At 32.4% G+C, this 17,873-nt stretch overlaps 1 protein-coding gene and 1 pseudogene across 9 annotated transcripts; both read left to right on the top strand.

Moving 5' to 3' along the window:
* The first annotated feature begins 1,103 nt into the window (after positions 1-1,103).
* On the top strand, positions 1,104-17,250 carry LOC114171155 (annotated as a pseudogene).
* On the top strand, positions 3,128-8,677 carry LOC114171147. Of its 9 annotated transcripts, none has more exons than XR_003601366.1 (14): positions 3,128-3,233; positions 3,733-3,795; positions 4,630-4,805; positions 4,897-5,132; positions 5,212-5,415; positions 5,504-5,596; positions 5,674-5,766; positions 5,858-6,515; positions 6,615-6,704; positions 6,784-6,841; positions 6,918-6,962; positions 7,038-7,475; positions 7,581-7,641; positions 8,365-8,582. XR_003601366.1 is itself a non-coding variant. In XM_028056356.1 (9 exons), exons 3-8 carry the CDS (start codon positions 4,661-4,663, stop codon positions 6,290-6,292), a joined length of 1,206 nt encoding a protein of 401 aa, XP_027912157.1. In that variant the 5' UTR covers positions 3,128-3,233; positions 3,733-3,795; positions 3,894-4,660; the 3' UTR covers positions 6,293-6,315; positions 6,389-6,469. The 9 variants fall into 9 exon arrangements, 2 of the variants coding, with proteins under 2 accessions (XP_027912157.1, XP_027912158.1); XR_003601365.1 differs by having other exon boundaries at positions 4,581-4,805; XR_003601367.1 differs by having other exon boundaries at positions 3,894-4,805; positions 7,375-7,475.
* Positions 17,251-17,873: the final 623 nt, after the last annotated feature.

The following is a 17,873-nucleotide window of genomic DNA, read 5'->3' as shown; positions in this document are numbered from 1 at the left end:
AAAATACATGCAAATTACAACCTATGTTTATCCCTTTTTTTTCCAAGTTCTCTTTTGTTGGGATCTTATCCAACATTACTCTCTAGCCAAAATGTTTTGCATTTGGAAGCACTTTCACCCTCCAATAAGCATTAAAGATACTATTATTTTCCCCACTCGGATTGAATTGTAGTATGAAATAGGCTTATCTAACAGAAAAATTATCTTCTTCATCACCTTTTCATACCCATATGTCCTTTTTTCCTCTTTTGAATTGTTTACCTTTTATCATATGCATTAATTCTTGGTCTTGTTCAGTTTCCCATACCTTTCTTCCCCTCCTCCATACTAGTTTCCATTCTCCAAGCTCCTCTATTGTTTTGTCCTTGCAATTTGATATAGCAAATAACCTAGGGAATCTATGGCTTAGTGGTAAATCTTCAAACCCATTTGTCCTCCCACAAGTTAATTGTACTTCTTGTACCCACCGTCTAATCAATGTTATTATCAAACCAATTCTTTTGATATCCTTCCCTACATACCTTACATAAATCACTCCACCACCATGATTCCTCCTTCACTGTTTTAGTGGAATTAAGATTCCTCCATGATTTGTACTTTGATTCTAATACTTCCTTCCACAATCCTTGTTTTTCTACCCCTAATCTCTATTTCCATTTTGGTAATAGAGTTGTGTTAAACTTTTCTATATCTCTAATGCCCAACCCTACATCCTCCTTTGACTTACACACAGTTTCCCATTTTATCCAAGCTACTTTTCTTCCATGCATGATTTTATCCAATTTATCCATTTCCTACAAAAGCCTAATCTGCCCAACATGTGATAAATAAATTCCCAACTAACAGAGTCATAGGTTTTTTCATAATCCACTTTCACTATTGCTACTTTCTTCTTTAATCTCCTATACTCATTCACTACTTCATTGGCTATAAGGATGCTATCTAACACGAGACACCAGAATTGCAACAGTGCATCACAGGAGCTCAAGTAGAATGACAACTTGTGTGAGAACGAACGTTAGCCACTACTATTGAAACAGTAAGGCACACAACCGCGACGAGAGAAAGGTCTGTGAGGAAAGCGGTGAGGGATGCAAACTGCGATGAGAGGGATGTTTGTGAAGGTGAAGGTGCGGGGCGCAAATGATGGTTTTGAATTGCTGAAAATGGGAAGGGAATGGAGGAAAATGGAAGTCTGCAAGTGAACAATGGGAATGAAGTAAGAGAGGCTCTCAAAGAGCGAAAATGAGAAACCAGGCGCCCTAGTTTGAATAAAAGGGATACTCCATCGATTTCCCACTATAACGATGAAGTATCTAGTTTTTTTTTTTAAATAAGCTTAAAGTATATATTATATTCATCTAACAACTTATGATATATACTTTACAATATTTAAAAAATGCCATTGTGCAAAAAATTATATTATTCCTTAAGAAATTGATGTTATATCTCTATTTTGCACTAGTGTGTGATACATATAAATTCTTATAAGGTTAATATGGAGGGTGGTTTATATTTATGATTTTTAAGCATCAAGGTAGGGATTTTATGTTATTGATGTGTGTCAATCATCAAAATTCTCAAATTGGAATTTGCACTAATATTCAATCAAATTTAATTATTTTTTCGTCAAATATAGTGATTACATTTCTTGATTCAGAGTTCACAAACATGAATTATCGAAAAGCTTTGAGGTCAAGCTTGACTACATTATGGAGCTTTTAGGGAGAATTTGGAAAAGTGTAGTAAGGAGATAGGTTAGTTATATGTGTGCTTTGTATCTTATTCCCTTTTCCTAAATTGAAGTTCATGTTTTTCTTATAAGATATTAAAATTATGTGTGATAATTACAGGAAGAATAGAAGATTACTTTAGGCGTAAGAATATTATCAATAGTACTGGAAAAGATATTGTCAAGGTCTTGAAATCACTCATCATCTCCACTGGGAACAAGGATTCTAGACATAATGTTATTAATTGCGTCACTTTAAAACAGGTAATAACTACTAGCATAAACATTACAATTTTAATTAGTCTTATTTCTCATGCATAATGAGTATCCTTAGTTATACATGGAAACATGGTGGGATTAGTATAAATTTAATTGGATGAATTGAAGAAAAAAAAACTCTCATATCGAGTACATATAAAAATAACTTATAGTACATACGGGATAAAATTTAATTTATTTGTTAGTTTTTTAATGATAAAGTAGTCTTAAACTTCTTTTCTATTGTTGCATGCAAATAAACAACTATAACACTAACACATCAATATAACAGTTTACTTCTCTTCTATTTACGTGGTATCCAAAGCTCTTAAGTTCTATTGTTTTTTGTCCCACAATACATTTTGCAACATCTTTAAATCTTTCTTCTTTTCTTCCTCATACTTTCAATACATCTATCTTTCTCAAAATTAGATGATGAAAATATTTTTATTTGGCAACAAGTTCTTGCCAATCTTAAAGGTTTGCAACTCATGAAGTTCTTGGAAGGTCGTGATATACCACCACATATTACACTTTTTTCTATTTTTATTAACATTTGCATAATCACATCTACTAAAAATGTTACTATATATATATATATATATATATATATATATCCTAATATTGCAACATGTTTCAAAAATGTTCAAAAATGTTACTGTAAATAAATAAATATACTAAATAAATAAATATATTGTATAATATCAGTATTATCAGAAATTAATTAAAAATAAAATAATAATATCGCATCGTTAAGAAGTAATTAAAAATTATTTTCTAGTCATTTTAAATTTATTTTAGAAACTAAATTTTAATCAATAAAAATAATCAAAATAGAAACTAACTTTTAGTTTTTAATTATTGTATTATTAAAAAATTGATTTTTTAGTCTTTATTGTATAAATATTTTGTTGACATATCATTTGATGAATGATTTTTAAGATTTATATTTACAAGAAATAAATTTAATTAAAATGTATTATAATTATAATGTAATTGTTCGGTATACGAACATGTATAATTAACTAGTGTATTAAAGAGTATATAAAATAGAATATCATTTCTTTTTTATTATTATATTAAATAATAATTTTAGGTACTAAAATAACTCAATAATATTAAATGCAAGAAGCATCATCCCCCTTCATCACCACCGTTTGGATTCGATTTGGAGGGAGCTTCTTCTTGGATCTAGCCTCACCACCACCGTCTGTTTCTTCTACAACTCTTAAGTCCTCTCTCTGTAAGATTCTTCTCTTTTGGACTGTGACCGATTCGTTTTTGCCTCTCGCTTCTGATTACCTTTTGTTCAAGTTCTGGATCTGTTGCAAGTAAAATAGTTTCTCATTTTCAATTAGTTAGGTTTTTCTCAATTGCGGAGATCTTAGCTTTCGCATTTCCTGCCTTATGCTCAACGAAGAAATCGAATCGTTTTATTTTCAAAACTTTCTTTCGTATTTGTGTTTAACAGACTGTGCATCTTAGCTCGCACCGAATTATGCTATTCTATTTGCTTGATAGATTTGGCGAAATAAATTAACACTTGATACCACCTCTTTAGTTTTCAAAAAATTCTGGGATATCACTTGCGTGTAGTATTTTTTATTTTTTTTTGTATTTCTGTCTGAATTTGGAAAATTAAGGTTAATGGTTCTGATGTACATTGATTATGAAACTATGAGATTTGACTGCGACTATCTGATTTTGTTGACATGTGCCTTCCCATGAATATCTGCATCCAGTTGAACCAAGATGGGGTTGATTTTCTGTCCATACTTTCTCCATATATAACCATCTTCCATCAGGTGTGAGCTGTTCTTCTCCCATGTTGGTGCACTATAGAATACACATATATAATTCTATTCAGTTTAAGAGAGATAACTCAATAATTATTCTTTTTCAGGTTTTATTTGCCCATTTGTGCCACTGCTTCTCATAGCTTGCACTCTCATCAATTCTTAATTACCTGTTCATCTTGGATAAGCATTACTACATAATTTGTTGTACTTTTAGTTAACCAAACTCGTTTCTCAAATGTTTTTTTATTTTATATCAGGTTGTGTGTGGAAATTTTGGAATTAATGGAAGTAGTTTGGTTTAATAACTTTGAATTTTATTGTTATTTAAGTTAATATTAGAATATATCTAGTGTTCTCTTTTTCTCTGCATGCCATGCCTTAATAGTGACAAACATATTTCACCTTCATTTTAGTAAATAGTAAGAATGATAGGAACTCCAAGTAAACAAAAATTGGTACTCTTTTTGTGTGATGTTAAAGAAAATTTAATTCAATTCAATAACTACATTTCCGTAAAATGTTCATGATCTTTTTCTTTTCGTATTTGTTTCTCTGGTTTGTAAAATTGAATGTCCATACTATAGAATAAATTGTCTAATTGAAACTTTGTTAATGATTATATTGTTAAAGTTAGGATGCTTGTAAGCTTGTAGAACATGTTATTATTTAGCACTGTTTTTAAGGCTGAAGCACGAAACTTTTAAGGGAAACAAAAATGTTAAACATGATTTATTTACATGCTTGACTATACATTGCATTAATACAGTACATTAAAATGTTATGCTTGCAAGTTGATGAGCTGAATATGCTCGCCTTTGATGTATGGACATAATGCCATAGCTGTGAATGAATTTCAAAGTCAAGTAGATTTATGGCTAGTGGTGAGAAAGAAAAACCATCCTTGCTGGCCAAGAATGTTAAAGTGTCATTTCCAAGTGGTTCTATGGTTGCAATCCTTGATGAGTTGGAAGAAATTGCATCAAGACCTAGTCAAACTCCAACACTCCCCCACATTGGTTAGTTATTTCTTTTTGTTCATTCAAGTATGTAGTAATTTATTATATATGTAATAAGATATTATTTCTTAATTTTATACTTAATTATCAGGTTCTACTAGTAAGAGAAAAAGAGGTCCTACCCAATGTCTCAAGACTCATGGTTTGAGATATGATGAGCGTTTACCGGTTAAACTTAATGTCCTTGGTCAACCTGTTGGCACTTATCGAGCTACATTGAGCAATTATTTGGGAACATTAGCTAGGAATGCACATTTAGCTCCTCTAACTTTTACTAGTTGGAAAGGATTGAAAGAACATTGGGATGACATGTGGAAAACAGTATTGGTAATTCATTTCACTAACCTTTATCTTTGATTATATATTACCTAAATTCTAATACTTATTCATTGATTATGATATGCAGTCAAAATTTGATATTGAAGAACGTGCTAAAAAGTGGGTTTTAGGAAGCATATGTTCAAGTTGGAGGAACCACAAATGTCGATTGAAGACAAAGTATTTTTTTCCAAATATGCCAGATGATTACAACTTCAAAAATCGACCCCCAAGTGTTCCACTTGAGCAGTGGAAAATTCTTATTAAATTTTGGAAATCTGACATAGCTAAGGTCTTATTTAAATGTTATTATATGTGGATTTGTACTTGTATATCTCAGTTGCTTATATCTTTTCTCATTTCATATTTTTATTATAAAGGTTCGCTGTGAGAAGAACAAAACAAGCAGAGCAAAATTTACTTCTGTACATACCACAGGAACAAAAACCTTTGCTGAAATACGATATGAAGAGGTTAGACTAATTACATAACTAATGTATTAATGGTTGTACCTTTTTTACACTAATATTTTTTCTTTTGTATGGTGTAGATGATGAAAAATATTGATGGAAGAGAGCCATCTCGTGCAGAAATGTTCATCATGACACATAAGCCTAAAAATGAGGAAACCAAAGAGATTATTGTATGATGATCTCATTCATTATATATATTTTTATAATTAATAGTTTTGTTTAATAACAAGTTTAACTTTGTTTTTTTCTTTCCTTTTTTAGTCAAAGCTTGAGGATGCAATTTCTTCGCATTCAATAGAACCAGAGAAAAACTCAACCCGAGATGATGTATTTTCCCAAGTCTTTGGAAGAGATCGACATGGTTATGTGCGCACATATGGAAAAGGGGTTTCACCTTCCGATCTATGGGGATCTAACTCCCGAGTTGGAATACAAAAATTAATTGATGAAGTTCAAAGGAATGCTCAGGTTGAAATACAAAGCATGAAAAACAGAATGCAAGAGGAAATGGAAATAAAGCTAAAAGAGCAAGTGAAGGAGCAAGTGGAAACCAAACTAAAAGAGCAACTAGAAGCAATGAAAGTTGAGCTGCTAAACAACTTCAAAATCGCTTTTACTCAAATTCCAAGTTATGCTCCAGAAGTAATGGTTTCAAATTTGAATAAAGAGGAGGTGGACATTGAAGATGATGGATAATGATGACAACATCTCTCATAAAGGTTTATTTATTTCATAGTAGTAAATATTGATTTAGTATTAAATGTTTTGATCTTTGCATTGTTCCTTTGGTAGTTATTGAAGATCCTACAAGTGAGCTCGTAGAGAAAAATGCACATGCCTTGATCTTTCCATTCACTCATACTAGCCCCAGGAGAAAAAAGGAAAAAGTGCAGAAAACTAACACCAAGTTAACTAAGAGGTTATTATCATATTTTTTCTTTATTTTTCTTTTATATTATCTATCAATTAATTTTGTTAATAATATTTTGGAACATATCTTACTATTTCTTTTATCCAGGAAATTAGAAGATCTTAATGTTGAAATTGTCACACTTGATAAAGATCTTAGCATTCTCAAACATCCATCCAATGCCTTTGAGCTTTTCTTGTAAGATCTAGTTCTCTTACAATAAGCTTATAATTTTATTCTTTTTGGTTTATTGACTTATAAATGATCACTATTACAGGCAAGAATTTGCAAACAACTATAAAGAAACAAAAGTTGATTTAGATAATTTTGAAAGGGTATGTAAAGTTCAATACATTGATAAAGCTTCATTATTTGAATCACTTATTATTTAACATTTCATTTAAAAAATAGGTTAAGAAAAAAGCTGTTAAGGCATGGAACTCTCTGACAAATAAAGTAAGTCCAAGCCTTTTATTCATCCTTAAGAAATTTAATATTAATTGAGCTTCTTATTTATGATATTTGAATCAGGAATTAGAGTCTTATTTCAATGCAGCAACTAAACTCAAAAGAAAATTACATTTGAGTACATTAAAGGAAAGGTTCTTCTTCTTCTTCTTCATAACTTTAGTGTTGTTAACATTCTTGAATATCATGCCATAAGATGTTCTTATTATCCTCTTGAACATCATGCCAAAAGTAATTGTTGCAATCCATACATAGCCACTGCCCATCATTCCTAGCTTCTGAGCAATGGAAAAATGCTCAAACCAGTTTCAGGATTAACATCCCTCCATCTGTATAAGTAGTTTTTGTTTCCATTTTTGTTGTTATATTGATTGTTTGTTAATGAACTTTATCTAAGTAGTGTTGTTGAAGGAAAAGAAATAGGAAAAAGAGAGCGGAAACCTAAAATTCATTTTGACGGGACTGACTTGAAAAAATTGAAACAAGAGAAATCTCACAAGTGTAAGTTTCCTCTAAGTCTTTTAGTAAATGATAGTAATAGTTTGATTAAAAACATTTATGTATTTGTTATACTAATTTATCAATTTTAATTATCTTTATATACAGTTGCTAAATGATGCACATACATTGTTACATGCAAATGAGCTGAAGAAGCGGCTTGAATAAGGTGTGAATGTTTTCTATTGGATACAATAAATTGTCACAGGATTCTGTTTTTTACAAATAGCTACTAGATCTGAAATAGGAAGAAACAAATTACAGTGTTGGATAAAAATGAACCAACTCTTCCTCGCCAACCTTGTCTTTTTGTCATTACTTTTATTATCTCATTGAAATATATTCCCCACTTTTAGTAATTAAACTAGTGGATAAATAATAATATTAATTGCAATAACTGAAATTGCTTTACTTGTTTATTTTGTGTGTGAAGCTTTCAAATTAATATGATTTTTTCTTTCATATCCATCAAAGTTCTCTGGTGCATAATGTGTAAACAGAAGTATATTGTTACAAGGGTGCACATTAACCCTAGTAGGCCATTAGTACTTATCACAGTTTCTGTTGAGTAGGCAGAGCAGCCAAACCTTCGAAAGAAATTAAAATGATTATACCATCCACTTGCATGAACACTTTAGAAGGAATTATCACTTGAATATCTTAAACTGTTCGACTTATTATTATTTATTAAACCAATATCACCAATTCTCTTCAAAATATGATCATATATTCGTATATATGATGATACTGTGATACCAACCATAGCTTTCATTTTGCATGCATCATGCATGAATGAGACCATGTTCATAATAAAAGTTATTGAAAACTGATTTCAGTGCTCTCTGCAAAATTGTCTTGCTTTTAGTGCCTACTGATTTTAAGTCTTTAACAGGTAATGATCGTAGGAAGTTCAGCATCAAAAGATTCTGAATCAGGAAGATGATGAAGAATAAGACTGAAATTAAAGCTAATTCAGTATCATATCTCCAAGAAATTCTGAACTGTCAAAATAAAAATCCATGCATTAGTAACAGAAGAAGAGAAGGACAGTTCAATTTATGTTGATGGTTATTAAGATCATATTTTAAACTTGAGATTTTCCATGTTTTAGTTGAGGTATATTCTTTGATGTATTTACTTTTATTTTTAATGCAGAACATGATGATGTTGAGAATCTTAAAACTCGGACAAAATTTAAACACTTCTTTCACCTGCTCTTAATTCTTGTTTATCTATTATGTTGAAATATAGTAAAAGATTTTTTACGTTATAGAAGATGATATTTGCCTCTTTATACATATACGAATTAATTTAGAAAAAGGACAAATTTTAATTTTACAAATTAAAAACGTAATTAATCCTACTAATCTGTAAAAATTAAAATCAAACTTTTTTAAGACTACAAGAGATCAATTGGTCAAAAGAAATGTTGGAATGTTGGTATGACTATTTATATTAGTGACATTTTTATAATGTTACCTTAAAAAAAAAAGTTATCACTAAACTTTTTAGTAACAATTTTAAAATGTCTCTTTATTTAAAAAAATGTTACCAATGATTTTTAGTAACATTTTTATAATGTCACTCATTTATAAAAGAATTATAACTAAAAGAATTTAGTAACATTTTTTATAATGTTACATTTTTATTAAATAAATGTTACTAAAAGTATCTAGTAACATTTTTATAAATGTCTCAATTAATATGTAAAAATGTCACTAATATTTATTAGTAACATAGGGTATACGTAACATGTAGTATAATGTTACTAAATTATATTTGTAACATTTTTTACAATATAGTAACATTTTTTAAATGTTACTAAAGAATAAATATGTAGTAGTGATTGTTGCTATCAACTCTATAAACAATGATTTGGTCTTTATGTTTGGCTTTCATGTTTTGGTGATGCTTCACTCAATACTATTAAGCAATCTTTAATATATATATATATATATATATATATATATATATATATATATAAAAGTTTGGGACTAACTCCTTTTTCTTGTACAAATGGGGCAAGATACTAAGATTAGCTACAAAAGTCTTCTATTTTATTTAATCATTTAACTTTCACAAACTATGAGTGTAAAATTTAACATATTGTTAACTAATTAAGAATAATCCAAGACATGATTCAATGTATAGTAAAAGTTAGTAAGTTCTTTATGTTAAACCAAACTCGCACACACTAGAAGAATAATTACTTTGTTAAACCAAACTCACACACGAGACGAATAATGAAAATGCGTAATTCATTATATCTCTTTTATTGAACTAAGATGAGCTATTAAAAGTCATGTACAATGTCTTCGCCGAGTATAATGGAATCTAGCCCAATATTTCAGCAATCTACCAATATTCTAGCACCTAATAAACTACCCAATATTTCAATAATCTAATGAAACAAACTACCATAATTTGTTATTTAAAAACTACTACAACTTACGTTAAATAAAAGCAACCTAATTAATTAAAGATTATCTAACAAAACTCTCCCATAAGCTCTAAATTTTTCCTTCTCTCTTCACGAGAAATGTCCTGAACTCTTGAAACGATGTTGTAGGTAGTGGTTTTGTGAACATATCAGCTATCAGTTCTTTACTTCCTATGTGCTCGAGCTCCACACTTCCTTCTTTCACTTTTTACATGATGAAATAAAAGCGAACATCAATGTGCTTACTCCATTCATGGTTGACCGAGTTCTTAGTCAAATTAATTGTCGATCTATTATCTACTCGAATACCTTCTCTCATTGCATGATCTCTAGTTTGCTCAACAGGTTTCTAAGCCAAACTACATGCCAGAAACTCCATGATGCTGCCACAAACTCGGCTTCACATGTTGATAGTGCCATAATGGGTTGTTTCTTTGAGAGCCAAGTAAAAGTCGTGTTCCCCACAAAAAATACATACCCTATTGTGCTCTTCCAGTCATCCATGTCTGTACATAAATCACCATCTGAGTACCCATAAGTTGGTAATTGTCCGACTTAGTGGAGAACAGTCTGATTGAAATAGTTTCATTTACGTACCTTAGTATCTGCTTCAGTGCTTTCCAATAAGAGTACCTTGGTTCCTCCATAAAGCTGCTTGTGATTCCTATGTTTAGCATAAGGTTTGGTCTTGTGTTCGTAAAGTATCTCAAACTTCCAATTAGACTTCGGTACCTGCTTGAATCAACTTTGTCCCCCTTCCATTTTTGAATAACTTTGTGCTGGGTTCCATGGGAGTAGAAACCATATTGCAATTTAACATCTTTGCCTTCTTCAATAACTCCATAGTATACCTCTTTTGGGACACAAAGATACCTATCGTGCTTTGGTCTACCTCTAAACTAAAAAAGTATTTCATGATCCAAGATTGGTCATCTCAAACTCCTTCTTCATAACTTCTTTATACTCGTCGACTAGCTTGACTTTACTTACCATAAATATCGGGTCATCTACGTATAGAGCAACGAACAATACATCTTCGCTATACGTTTTTAAATAGAAAGCATGTTCATACGAACATTGCTCATAACCATTCTTCTTGAAAAAACATGTTTGTCCTTTCATTCTAGGATCGAGGAGCCTACTTCAAGCCATAGAATGTCTTCTTGAGCTTCAACAACTTCTTCTCTTCACCTCTTCTCATGTAGCTCAGAGGTTTCTCCATGTGGGCCTTCTCTTCCAAAACACCATTCAGGAATGCAAACTTCACATCCATCTATTGTATCCTTCATTTGTGTTGTGCTGCTAGAGAAAATAGTAGTCAAATTGTCTCAATCCTTGTTACGGGTGCAAAGACCTCATCAGAGTTAATGCCTTTTTACTATTTGTAGCCTTTCACCATGATTTGGGCTTTGTAGTGCTCCACCTCTTCATTTACATTAGTTTTCTTTTTCTATACCCACTTCATACCAATTAGTCGGGCTCTTGTAGGTAGATATGTTAGCTCCCATGTTTTATTTTTTTTCAATTGAGCTAATCTCCTCATCCATTTCTTTCTTCAATCTCTATCGAGCACGACATCCTCTGCACCTACCAACAAACATACTAAATGTACCTCATCAGTGGAGTTATAGATGTCCTACAAACTTTGAGTTTTGGATCGCACAGGTTCATCGCCTTCCTCAAAATACTCTTTGTAGTTTCTGAGCTCCTCATAGAAACATCTAAGCTCCTCCTAGAAACATCTGAGCTCTTCTTAGTTATTTCCGAGCTCTCTCCCCTAGAGGTCGTGCTCCTGAAGACCTTTCCTTCGAGTCTTCCTAGTTTCATTCATTCTCTTTAACTACCTAGACATCTCAACTCATCAAAACTTTGCTTACATATGGGTTATATAGTTTGTAGGCTTTTTCCTCTTCATCATAGCCAATAAAAACATACATTTTTCTTTTGTCATCAAGTTTTGTTTTGAGTTGGCTGGGACATCACCATAAGCCATGCTTTCGAAAACTTTGAAATGTTTTACACTCGGTTTTCGTCCACTCCATGCTTCTTGTGATGTCACGCCATCTAGTTTGGAATGCAGACACCTATTCTGGACATATACAACACACTACATTGCTTTTGCCTAGAACTTTTCTCGCATGTTCTTTCCTTTAAACATGGTTTGAACCATATCAAGGATGATCCGATTCTTCCTTTCAGCGACACCGTTCTATTGTGGTGAATATGGAGTGGTGAGAAAATTCCTTATAGCATGCTATTCACAATACTTCATGAACTTTGCTAATGTGAATTCTCCTCCCCTGTTAGACCGCATTACTTTAATCTGTTTACTGGCATCTTTTTCCACCATTAACCTGAACTTCTTGAATGCCTAAAATGCTTTTGATTTCTCTTGTAAGAAATACACCCACTAAATAAACTAGGAGAAATTGGTCCACACAAGTCGGTATGTATTAGGCCAAACTGCTTTTCTTCCTTGTCCACACAAGTCAGATGTTTTCCGAGCACACACTCTTCACAAAACTTCTTCTCAAACTCTACGCCAGGTAGTTTGAGTATTAGTTGCTTCTTTGATAGTTGGGCAAGGCCTCCAAAATTCAAGTGCCCATACAGAAAATGACACATCATGGCTTCATCCTTCACATCCAGCTTCAAACACTTTTTCTATAAGATCTTTATCTTTAGTTTGTACATCTGGCTTTTCTTCATTTCTACCCGAGCTGCTAGCCGACTATGCTTGTCCTTCAAGTTCAGTACCCGATCCTTCATTAGAACCAAGTTTCCTTTCTCCGTCATTTAACCCATGCTTAGAATATTACTCTTCAGCTCAGGAACATAGTAGACATCCATGAATTCTCCAACCCATCCATCCTTCTACATGTGCCAGATTGTTCCATGTCCTTTTACTGCCCCTTGAAATCATCTCCAAATGACACTAATCTAGCGTCCATCTTAGTTAGTCCTTTTGCTCGCTCTAGTGTCCAGATACCAGACCAAGCTTTTAAATAGTCGAGACTAAGCTCATCACCTAATATCCTTTCCTTCAAACAGCCTGACCACAACTCGACATAAGATTTCCAGCTCTTGAGTTCAACATTCGAGTTCTTTGTCATCATTAAAACCTTATCTCCTCATTTCTTCCTCTATGAGAAGATTTTTCTCTTTTTTTTTCAATTCGACAAAACTTCGCTATATGGCCGACCTTGCCACAATTCTAGCAACTTGCCGATCTGGATTATTTTGTGTAGTGGTCTTGCTTGCCACACTTGAAACATTCCACTTCAGACTTAGATTGACCTCCTAGGCCCATTCTTTGACCACGACCACGCCAAATTTGCACCCTAGTCTGATCCATGTCGGCTTCAATATCACCTCGACCATGTCCACCTCGTCCTCGACCACCTCGTCTTCTGCCTCTAGGACCTCGACCATGAGTGTTCTAAGTTCCGTTCAAATCAAGTTACGCTTGTAGTGCTTGGTCAAGAGGTTCCTTCTTCTTCCTTCTCCTTTGTTCACGGTCCTCAACTGGCCTAACAAGTTCTTCACTAAGAGAATTGACAAGTCCTTTGACTCCCCAATGACACATACGATGCTCTCGAAATCATCTATTAGTGATATCAAGATATTCTCCATAATGTGACTTGTTGGCATTGTCTATCCATTCTTGCCGAGTTGGTTGGCCACCTTCTCTACTCGAGTTATATACTCGGTTACCTACTCTTCATCCTCTATCTTCAAGTATTCAAACCCTCATTTGATGGTTTGTAGCTGGACTTGTCTGATGTGGTTGCTCCCTCTATATGGAACTTGCAAAATATTCTAGGCTTCCTTTGAAGATGCAACATTTGCAATCTTCTTGAAGCCTAACTCGTCCAACACATTGTATAAGAAGTACATGGTCGATTTGTCTTTCCCTCCTATCTTTCTCAATGCGATAATCTGGGCCACTATCTGGTTTTCGTCTTCTGCAGGTTCTTGGTACCATGTTCTCCACTATATGCCATATGCCTTGGGATCCCATAAGGGTCTTCATTTGTAAACACCTATTATTATAATTGGTTTTCTTCGACAATTGTGGCACAATCATTCTATTAACAACTTTTTCCATTTCTTCTTTTTTACACAAAGCACTCAAGGGCATGTTGTTTTCCTTATACTGTTTCACTCTTTCTCATTTTTTTCTCACTCTATAGTAAGAGCATAAAAGCTCTTATACCACTTTGTTATACCAAACTCACACACACGAACAAACTCACACACACAAGAAGAATAATGAAAATCCGCAATTCACTGTATCTCTTTTATTGAACTGAGACGGGCTATTAAAAGCCTTGAACAATATCTTGGTCGGGTATAATGATATCTAGCCCAATATTTTAGCAATCTACCCAATATTTTAGTGTCTAATAAATTATCCAATATTTCAACAATCTAATAAAACAAACAACCAAAATATGTTATTTAAAACTACTGCAATTTTTGTTAAATAAAAACAACCAAATTAATTAAAGATTATCTAACACTTTATATGTCAATCTATATAGTTACTATATATTTAGATGAGTATAAATGTATTGAAATTAAATTCCTAATGAAATCATTGTATTTTACTTTGACAGGTTAAAATTGAAGAGTTTAAGAAGAAGCATGTGTTGTTATTCATTTCGAGGCTTGATGAGGAGACTCAACTTCTGAAAACTATTTATGAGAAATTGAATGAGATATTGAAGGAGAAACTAGGAGAAGTAGAAGGTTATAGAAAGGAGGATTTCAAGATTTTGTGGATCCCCATTGTGGATGAATGGAATGAGCATCAAAGGAAAACATTAGAAACTAAATTACAAAGAACAAAGTTTGGATGGTATGTGGTCAAATATTTCAATTTTGAAATAGGGATGAAGCTAATGAAAGAGGTGTTCAACTATAGGGGAAAACCTGTGATCTCATTAATAAGTCCTGAAGGTAAGGTGGAAAACATTGACACAAAGCAAATGATATCTATGTGGGACATTGATGAGTTTTCATTTAGAACCTCTGATAACACTACAAGAAAATGTCTTATTAGTAACCAATTTTAGTGACTAAAAGTTGTTAGTCACTATAGTGACCAATTTAGATACCAATTTACAAAATTAAAATTTATTGGTTACTAAAATAGTCACTAATATAAATAAAAAATTATAATTGGTCACTAAATTTGTCACTAATTTATTAGAGAGCAATTTAGTAACTAAGTTATTTTGGTAGCCAAAACTTAGGTAGCTAATTTTTAGTGACCAGTTTTCTTTGGTAGCCAAAACTATGGTAGCTAACTTTAAAAACCAATTTAGTGACCAATTATAATTTTTTATTCATAATAGTAACTATTTTAGTAACCAATAATTTTGTTTACTTTGTAAACTTGTATATAAATTAGTAATTCTAGTAACTAACAACTTTTGGTCACTAAAATTGGTTACTAATGAAGCATTTTCTTGTAGTGTGATTTTCTTTAGTAAATACAACAATACATTCTTTTAACTCATTATTATTATTATTATTATTATTTACTCATTTATTTTACGACATCGTATACCATTAGAAACAAATTGAAATTCATATAATTTATTAAAATCAATTTGCTTTTGTAAGAGCTTAGTAAAATGCAGGGGCCGTGATAAGAAAAGTGGTATACTAAAGTAATATATTACTAGCATGCACTCCAGTAAAATATGCATTACTATTAAGTTTTGTAAGAGCTTCGGTCAGTAAAGTGCAAGGGCCCTAGTAAATAAGGACTCTAACTCAAAGTCCATTTAGTCAGAAAAAAATGGGAGGAGAATAAAATGAAATTTGAATTGCAGAAAAAATGAAAAGAAGAAATTTTGAATTTTACCTTTTGAAACAAACTGTTTTCTTAAGAAAGAACATTAGTATGTGTGTTCTTTTCTTCGTATTTTTCTTTCCTTTCCTCCAACCTTAACTTACATGAATTTACCTTATAGTAAAAACAGTTATAATTTTTTTTTTCCAAAAGTGTATTGTTAATTAGTATTACCTTCTTTTTTCTGTAATCACTGTTTTTGTAAGTGCTTATAAGTTTTCAAAATCTTTCATATGACATACAATTTGAAGGTGATGGTCTCCAGATAGTTAGATTCTGCCATTGAAATTGCCTTAGTAAATATAATGCATCATTGGTACTTATCACATTTGCATCTATCTATATATATATATACATATACATACATATATATATATATATATATATATATATATATATATATATATATATATATGTATAAAGTGGAATATGACATATAATGATTTAATATAATGTTGAAAAATCAGATTGAGAAGGATAGTTATCTCTTCATCTACGAAGGCACAAACACTATGTGGATCCAAGAATTCACAACTGACATAGAGAAATTGAAGAGGGATGTTGAGACAATAATAGACATTACACTAGACTCATACGAATTGGGAAGGGAAGACCCTAAGATTGTGCCACACTTTTGGATTGCCATTGAGAGCTTGCTTGCAAGTAAGGAGCAAAATATAAAGAATGGTGAATATGAAGGGGTGCAAGACTTTGCAACAAGAGAGATAAAGAGGTTGCTCTTCCTCAAACAAGACCCTAAGGGATGGGTCATTCTTAGTAAGGGATACAATGTAAAGCTCCTTGGTCATGGTGAAGCCATGTCTCGCACCGTCAAGGACTTGAGCTTGTGGCATGTGAAGTTGCATGAAGAAGTGAGCTTTGATGTGGCTTTCAAAGAGTACTACGAGAGCATCAAGGAGATTTCTAACTACCCTACTGATATATTGGCTCATTTACCTTCCAATAATATGAAATGTGGACGTTCCATGGAAGTAACTTCTGTTAAGTATAAGTGTTATCATGGATCCGATGAAATTTGTGTTGGCAGGGAAGCCCAATACAGTACTAAGTGTGGGATCAACGTGGCAAATAGAATGGAGTCAAGACCAACAGAAATTATGACCCAAAATAAAGAAAATCGAAAACATTCAGCAGAGGAGAAAAATACAGGAAGCAGAGAGAGAACTGACAGAGGGCACTCTGGTTACGAGGAAAGCGACAAAGATGATGAACAACGGGAAGAAAAAGAATCAAAGAGGAATACAAATAAAGACAAAGGGAAGGGAGTGGAGGAAAAGGAAGAGATCGAAAGTGAAGATGAACATACGATGCTGATTAACACAGCAGAAGTTGATTCACGAAGCTTAAAAATGCAAGAAAAAGTGGTGAAGGGAGAGTCTAGCAAGATGCGAAAACACAATGAACGCGGGGACCTAACAAACAGCACAAAACACAACAGAGACACCAAAGGTTAGCAATTCATACACTCAGCATTTCTATTTTAGAAAATGGTATAGAAAAGAGTAATATTCATACGCCAATGCTATTTGCTTATATTCAGATTCCTACCTACACCATTATCTTGCATAAATTCAATGACCAAATAAGAGCAACAACGGATTCTAGTGGGTGGAAAATGCTACAATATTGTTTGGTGAATTTGTTTTGGTGTAAATTGCAGGAACAGGAGGAGGACAAAAAGATCATCAAGTGAAGTGAAACGGAAATGATAAGCTATATCAATTCAGGTAGGAATTTAAACAACAACAACAACATAATCAACAAGGAAACTGTCACGGGTCCATTAAATAAGAAAGTTAAGGGAAGGCAATAGGGAGAACAAAGGATAAACAAGTTCTTACTAAATACTAAATACTAAATACATATGCATACATTATGTGAAGGTGTTATTCATGAATAGGGATTCAATGTAGTATGCCAAAGGCACCCTGAAATCATTTGCAATGTACTATGTCATCTATAATGGGTCCATTAAATACAGTACTAATTTGCAATGCACCAATTAACATATTTATAAATATTTTTATTTATATTAAAGTTTTCCACAACTTAAAATGTAATTAAAATATTAAAATTA

Source organism: Vigna unguiculata, unplaced genomic scaffold, assembly GCF_004118075.2.
Source record: "Vigna unguiculata cultivar IT97K-499-35 unplaced genomic scaffold, ASM411807v1 contig_122, whole genome shotgun sequence".
NCBI classification, from domain to species: Eukaryota; Viridiplantae; Streptophyta; class Magnoliopsida; order Fabales; family Fabaceae; genus Vigna; species Vigna unguiculata.
This window is presented reverse-complemented; position numbering and strand designations above follow the sequence as displayed.